This window comes from Stylophora pistillata, chromosome 12, assembly GCF_964205215.1.
Source record: "Stylophora pistillata chromosome 12, jaStyPist1.2, whole genome shotgun sequence".
NCBI classification, from domain to species: Eukaryota; Metazoa; Cnidaria; class Anthozoa; order Scleractinia; family Pocilloporidae; genus Stylophora; species Stylophora pistillata.
The window spans coordinates 8,235,001-8,242,500 of NC_142530.1; the positions used below are offsets into that span (position 1 = coordinate 8,235,001).

General features: G+C 37.7%; 1 protein-coding gene across 1 annotated transcript in view; it reads left to right on the plus strand.

Moving 5' to 3' along the window:
- Positions 1–5,786, plus strand: part of LOC111340424 (adhesion G protein-coupled receptor L4) — a 12,797-nt gene extending 7,011 nt beyond the window's left edge. Inside the window, exons 6-17 of the mRNA XM_088740324.1 lie at positions 871–961; positions 1,077–1,126; positions 1,652–1,784; positions 1,875–1,978; positions 2,074–2,176; positions 2,261–2,411; positions 2,536–2,617; positions 3,058–3,124; positions 3,256–3,324; positions 4,086–4,220; positions 4,627–4,668; positions 4,846–5,786. Of these exons, the coding sequence (XP_088596450.1) occupies positions 871–961; positions 1,077–1,126; positions 1,652–1,784; positions 1,875–1,978; positions 2,074–2,176; positions 2,261–2,411; positions 2,536–2,617; positions 3,058–3,124; positions 3,256–3,324; positions 4,086–4,220; positions 4,627–4,668; positions 4,846–5,046 (1,228 nt within the window). The 3' untranslated portion in view covers positions 5,047–5,786. The remainder of the gene's footprint in view (positions 1–870; positions 962–1,076; positions 1,127–1,651; positions 1,785–1,874; positions 1,979–2,073; positions 2,177–2,260; positions 2,412–2,535; positions 2,618–3,057; positions 3,125–3,255; positions 3,325–4,085; positions 4,221–4,626; positions 4,669–4,845) is intronic.
- The last annotated feature ends 1,714 nt before the right edge of the window (positions 5,787–7,500 follow it).

Sequence of the window (7,500 nt, forward strand, 5' to 3'; positions counted from 1 at the left end):
TTATATGTGTTACCACGCCCTATATAAATCTATTTAAGGAATTTTTAAGTCATTGTATTACAACTGATGAAGGTCTCGGACCTAAACGTTTTTTATTAAACTTTTTAGACTTTTTATTGAGTATATGTCTTCCTTCGCTCGAAGTTGTCCGTCCTCGTGTGCCACACTACTTCTCCTACCATTTATCGAGGTTTGGACTGTGAATCCTTTTGGATCCTTCTGGCGCGGCGTCACTGTTGGCTCGAGGGCTTTTAACTTGTTATATATATATAATCTAACCTTATCTAGTCAGTAGATTTGAAAATATTCAAGGATTCATTTCAGTTCTTTTCCTAATAAGAGAAGAATTTTTATGCCTCGCAAAAATAGTTTCAAAGGATAATTAGTCACCAGTCGTACACCCCTCTGTCCGTGTTATCAAAATACCCCATCAATGAAAAATCGAAATAGCAGAAATGTGTAATGGTCAGTGGTCCCCACCATTAAAGCTTATTTACCCTTACGGATTTGTTCTGTACTTAAGCAATGGACAACTAAGAGTGAACGAGGTAAGGAAAACTGCATACTTACCTAAAAGTCAGAATATAGGTATGAAAAGAACCATTTTGGGCGTTTAGATCTTACCAAAGTATCAGGATCCTAGTTAGAACTTCCCAATATGTTTAGATCTTTTAGGAAGTTTTAACTGAGATCCCGCATATCTAGAATATTTCATGGATCTTGAAAAACTGACGTTTATGTGCCATTGGTAAATGAAAGCCGCCAGCTCGTCATTATCCACGAAATGGGCAGAAAAGTGAGCGTTTTTCTTTCACTTTTCAGGCAATATCTTACATGTTTTTTTTTTTTTTTTTTTTTCTGGTTAATTAGGCGTGTGCAAACTAGGATTATAATGGCAGCTATGGATCCCAAACCAGGAAAGTTACAAGAGAATGTAATCTTGAAGTTTAAGAACTTGAAGGTGACAAAAAAGCAAAGTCAAATTCAGTTGAATCAATTCAGATCAGTTTCAGTTTCAGTTACTTTATTATCAGGCTCAGTTGAACGAGATACGACTTGAATCTACTTTTTTTCAGATCGACACTAGAGAGAAGCATTGCGTGTTCAGGAGTGGCCTCAGCAATAGGTAAAACGGGACAACAACTAAAAACAAAAAAACCTACCGATTGTTGCTTGCTTTTTTTCTGAATTTATTGAATTTTGAATTGCAAGGAGGACTGAATACCATTGATCACTCGTTTGTGTTACATTCCAACTGGTAATAGAAGTCTTGAAAAGAAGTATGGTCCAACGTCTCAACAACCTGAGCAGAAGTCTGACCGATAAGTGTTTACAAGATATCAGCGAAGGGATTGTGTTTTGAAAGTTTGTCTCGTTTTCTTTCGCTTATACCTTCAAAATACCCTTGGTTCTGACTGATAGAAACAAAAGCCATCGAAGTCAAAAGCCAAACGCGACACGAAAAACATGCAAATAGGCTACGTCGGAAGTAAGCAAATCGATGATGCTTACTGCCTCTGACTTCAGTCTAAGATATCCAACTAGCTTAAATGATAATCTCAGTAAGGGAAATAAAAGCTATTAAAGCTTTCATTATATAGATTGTGTATTACATGAGTATTCTTGGTTAAAAGTTCTCTTTCTTTTTCAGTCGAGATGGATTTTCGGAAGATGGATGTCATTTAGTGACATCACAAAGCAACTCAGAAGAAACAGTCTGCAGCTGCAGTCATTTGACTCATTTTGCTGTCTTAGTAGACTACATTGGTGGCAGTGTACACGTGGTATTACGTTGTTAATGTTGCTTCTAGCATTGCTCATAAGTGCATTGAATTGATAAACATCCTATTCCATGTTTCTGATTTGTTCTGCAGCTTTCCCAGAAGGACGAAGATATTCTCGAGATTATCACTTACGTAGGATTGAGCCTTTCAATCATCGGAATGATTTTAACCATAATCATGTATTCCCTTTTCACGTGAGTAAACATCGTCTAGTTTCTTAGGCCTTTGGTTGGTTGAAACTAACAGAGATGTATATAAATCACTGCCAGTATTTTATTTCTTAAACCAGAGATATTCATCAACCTCTGACTCAAATAAGACTGAGTCTCGCCGCGTCGCTTGGAGCTGGTCAAATAAGCTTTCTCGCCGGAATGCACGCCATGGGTAACCCTGTGAGTGTGGTTTTTGTGTTTGTTCCTGTTTTCGAAATTTCTAAAAAGAAAATAGAAGAAAAACTCTTTTTACTTTTTCTGCAGGTCGTTTGCATAACAGCAGCAGTTCTTACGCTGTATTTCTTGATGGCCGCTTTCTGCTGGATGCTGGTGGAAGGGATCTACTTTTACTTGTTTATTGTAAAAGTTTACAACATCAGCAATAAGATGATCGTATATCACGTCATGGCATGGGGTATTCTTCTTTAATCGATAATTACTACCTATTGTTTTCAGTAATGATCTGCCTAATTTCGAGTCGGTTTATTAATAATATGATTTCATGCGAAGTTTGACCTTCTCCGTTTCTTTGTGTGAAGGTTTCCCCATCATCTTTGTCGGCATTCCTCTCGGCGTCGCAATCGGAAAAGGAGGGATTCAAAGCTATACCAGCGATAAATAGTAAGAAACACAGTTTACGCTCATTGATTCCTCCCCTTTTGCTCTCTCTACGTGTTTTGCGTTTTCTTTGATTTGGGTTTACTTTAGTTTTTATTTCCCTTTTATCTATTTTCCGTCTTGCCCACACCTGCCCTTTTTCTTATATTTCATAAGTAGCTCATTTCTTCTTTCATCCTTTCTCCTACACACCTTTTCAGTCTTCAAATATATCTTTTTAAATACATTTCCCTTTTATAGGCAGTATAGCAAACTACTTGTTCACATTCCTTTAAACATTTCTTTGTCTTTCCATTTTCTCTTAAGTTTGTTTTTCCGCCATTTATTTATATTTTTTCATTTTCAATTGTGATTTCATTTTGATTTGACTTGCTTTTAAGATTTGATGTTAGCTTTATTTCTGGCTCCTTTAGTTTTGTCTTTCCTCTTTCCGTCTTCTTTAGTTGTTGGTTGTCATCAACTTATGACTTGATTTGGATATTTGTTGCATTTCTGACAGCAACTGCAGTGGTAAGTTTGCAATCAAATTTTTTAATTAAATATCAAATTGTAACAGTTCAATAAGATACTTGACCTATAACACATGCACATTGCTCCATTACGGTTCTCATCTTCTTTATTTTTCTGTTTTGTTTTTTTAGTTCGGCAGTTTTATACTCGCACGTGTAATACGGGAGTTGACCACATTGCCACAAACAGGAACCACTAAGATGGGGTGAAGGGGGAGGGGTGAAGGATGGGGCAAGGCAGTGGTGGATAAGATTCTGCCCTCTCGTTTTTTTATTAAAATATATGGAAAGGATTTTATCTAAACAACTGTCCAGTTCAGTAGCTAGTAGTTTACCTTAGAAAATGACAAGTGGGGCGCTGGCTAAGGGTTCTAGATTGAAAGGGAATTATGGTAATCCAATTATCTACTTTCTGATTCTTATTTCTTGTAGAGACCCAATATCTCTACTCCGTTATCAAGGACAATCAAACCCATGACATGCGTTTAATCGTATCGTTGTCTCATTCAAACTAACAAATAATTAACTAACAATTTGTTCAACGACCGAAAGAACGATTCAAAGTTTTCCGTACCCTGATAACGGAGAAAGTAAATAAACTAAGGAAAAACAAAATACAAACGTGCCATGTGCTTTTCTCCTCCAACTCAACAACAAAGAAAAAAAGGAATAACAGTCCATGAGGTCAGCGGCTCAATGTATCTAAGCCGTCTCAAAGTGTCCACTTGAAACTAACATTTTCTATTTTCGTGTCCAGCTCGATGGCAACTGTTCCCATGACAAGCCAAGAATTATAGTAGAAAAAGTGAAAAATCTCGCGCAAAAATCCTCCATGTTAGATGCGGTCACCCCTTCTCCCCGCCACCCCCCTGCATGTTGTACCAATTGCAGTTGACATAAAGGTTATCAATTTGATTTCTAGTAAGAGCCAAAGTTACCTGTCATCTGGAAATTACTATCACTTTTCGTACTTTAGACTTGGCATCAGAACATGCGTGGTGATGATTCCCCTCCTGGGTATCACTTGGTCGTTTGGTATACTATCGCCACTACACAAGACTTTTACCTACATTTTCACCATTCTCAACTCTACGCAGGTCTGTTGTGCATTTCCTTGATAAAATTCGGGTGACTTCTCAACTAAACAAATGAGAGGCCTAAAATAAGACAATCAATAAATCCATTTTTCATCAGTCTATCAAGATATCAGACTGTCAAACATTTAGTCAGTCCATGGTTCTCTCCAACAATTAATCAATCATTCATTCATTAGGTCAATTTGATAGCCAATTAGCCCTTCAGCTAATGAGTCATTCCTTCGGTTCGTCAATCCATGAAAGAAAAATTCGCCATATCTTTTTGTTCTAGTTCACTGTTCTCATACGCAGGACAGTCTGACATGTTAAGATCATTTGAGTTGATTAAAGCTTCGTTCAGCAAAGATCTGTATACCTATCTTTATTCATACATTACTTGTTATCCGTAATTGCACTTTTATTACAGGGTGTCCTGATTTTTACCCTGCACTGTATGCGAAATAGTCAGGTAAGAGCAATAATTTAAAATAATAATTAAATAATGATAATCATCATCATCATCATCATTATCATCATCATAATAACAATAATTATAATAACAAATCATGAATTTTTCACAGTTGGATAACGATTTTAAAGAGAGAAACTGACACATGTCACGTTATGTTTATTTGCCTATTTACAGATTATGGAGCGACTAAAAGGAAAAAGGATCACGAAGCGAGCTGGTCAGATCAGAGCTCATTTGAGAGGGAGAATGAACGTTGTTTCCCCATCTCCGAACAATAAAAACTCAGCCAAAAAGAGTGCAAAGATCCATCCGTGTGACGGTGATGCAGTGTGGGCGATTAAATTGCACTCTTTCAGAAAATATGAGTTGAAATAGGAATACATATAAGTATATAGATTCAATAGGCAGCGGGTGATAGCTGATTGTTATGTCGCACTATTTAAGCGACGATAATTCCTCCTCAGTCGCAATTGATCTGTTTCAATTCGTCTTTCTGCCCGGCCAGTGGACCGTTCGTTAATTCAGAAATTGGGTTGTTCGTGGAGCGCTGGAAGTCGTTGTCGTTTTTTAAGAGTAATCTAATGAATCAGCCCTCTGTAGTCTTACTCGAATTGAGTTAGAGGATTCAGTTCGAGTCAATAGAGCAGTTCATAGCTCGATAAGTCATAGCTTATGAAACCGTAGCAAAGCTCATCAATCATTTATTTCGTTTAAATGTGAAAGATAGACATTTTATGTACATCGCAGCCAGACGATTAATTTCGTATATCCGTATATCCGTAATTTCGTATTTACAGACTTTAAGAGAAGCCGCCAGAATATTTCGAGAATCGAAAATCAGTGACGAAAACTCGAATTTCTTTTTATTTTACCAAAACATCCCTTTCTGTGAACTAGCTTTGAAAAAAATATTTTAAAGTTTCAGCGATTTTTTTTTTTCCGGCTGAAATTTAAAAAAGTTTGAAAATTCGCCAAAATAGTCGTTTTCGCCTTGCCTAAACGGTCAAATCGTCACGCAACTTTTGAAAGATGTTGGTAGCGCTAAACAAGTCCCTTCAGCATCAAACTTTGCACAGTAATTGCAATATAACTACACAATAAAAGCACTTAAAAAGTTTCTTGTAATTCTCTTTGGTATGGGTTTTATCGCCGTTTTTATAAAGGTTTATTTTGCACGTCCTTTTGGGAGACAAAATGAAGGCTAACTTTGACCGGTTTAAACGACACCTGGTACCTAAAATTTCGACATTAAAACCATATCAGACGAGAGCTCATTTATCAAACTATACACCTGGAAATTTTGGCCGTTGGAAATTAAGTCTCGTCTTGGTAGTTAAATAAAACGTGATGCCACCCAAACGCCATGTAAGCGTGCAGAATTCGATGTTCATTTCAAGCTAATTATAGAGTCAGTTTGTCGAAAATACACAGAAAATTTAAATGACCATTAAACGGCGTCAGCATCGTTATGTTTCTTCTGTGAAGCTGTGCATGTAAAGCAAAGTAGTTTTTAATCTTTCTTGATTACGTTTTAAGTGCCAGCGTGTCTCTTAACAATGTTAATACGGCTGATGAAAATTACAAACTTCAGAACATTTCTAAAACAATCACAGTGTTGGCTAAAAAACCTCGCTACTTACACTTAAATTAATGATGTGTTGACTTGCTTCTTAGCAAATATATATATATATATACACAAAAATCTTCGTGCTTAAATTAAGAAAAAGAAAGCGATTTGGATCATTCACAGCATTAGACAACGTGTGCAATTTATCAAGTTTAATGACCTGTGCGTGACCTAAGCCGTGACGCTTAACATGTTCAGGTAAACAAAGAATCGCCTCAAATTCTTTTATTTCTGCTTTAGAAATCTTGCATGAAAGAACAATATAAAAATCCGTCAAGGAAACTTTCATCACATTTTTGAAAGAACTTTCCGAGAATTATTTGTGTGAAAATCTATCGTCACGCGTAAATGGCCTTCTTGAATGGCAGGGATTCACCCATGAAATCCAGTTCTGCAGTCAAGGAAGTCCTGAAGTTGTGGCTATCATGCAGGATGTTCTGAAGACCCTAAAGCTGAACACGGGGATGTAACGAAGGCATATTTCAGGCAAGATAACGCCGGTTGCTATCATTCATCATGCACGATCCTAGCGTGTCCAGCCCTTGCAAAATCTACTGGTGTCGAGGTTATAGAAATCGACTTTTCTGACCCGCAGGCCGAGGGAGGTAAAGGTGCCGCAGACAGACTTGCGGCAAATGTAAAGGCCACGTAAGGGTCTACATAAACGAAGGCAACGACACGAAGTCAGCTCTTCTTTCCCACGGAGGCATCGAAAGAGTGAGAGTAGTTGCAATTGACAGCATGGAGGATTTCGTCATTGATGAGGCAAGGAAGATTCCCGGTATCAGAAAGCTCAACAATTTTAAGTCAACCCCGAAAGCATATAGAAATTATAGCTTAGCGTGCCTATGGAATCGGGAGTGGGAAATATATCAGATTAGACAAGCAATCTTCCGTTAAAGTGCTGGTGAGCTACATACAGTGTTGACAAGTAGCATATTTTTGATATGTTGCAATCTCCTTTGCCACCTGTCCGCGCGCAAGTCCCCCGTCCATACTCGACCACACCCGTGTTCGTGGGTGTGTCCACCCGACCGTCTGACAGTGCATCCATCGATTTTTCTTTCTCTTGTCGAGCATGTGTTTGTTAATTGATCGCTTCCCTCCCGCTTACAGTTCCTCCTTTTTTCCCTGTCGGTCAGATCCGTTGGCCAGTCTCACTTTAGTCAATTTACAATTGACATAGCAATATTTTTTTTACA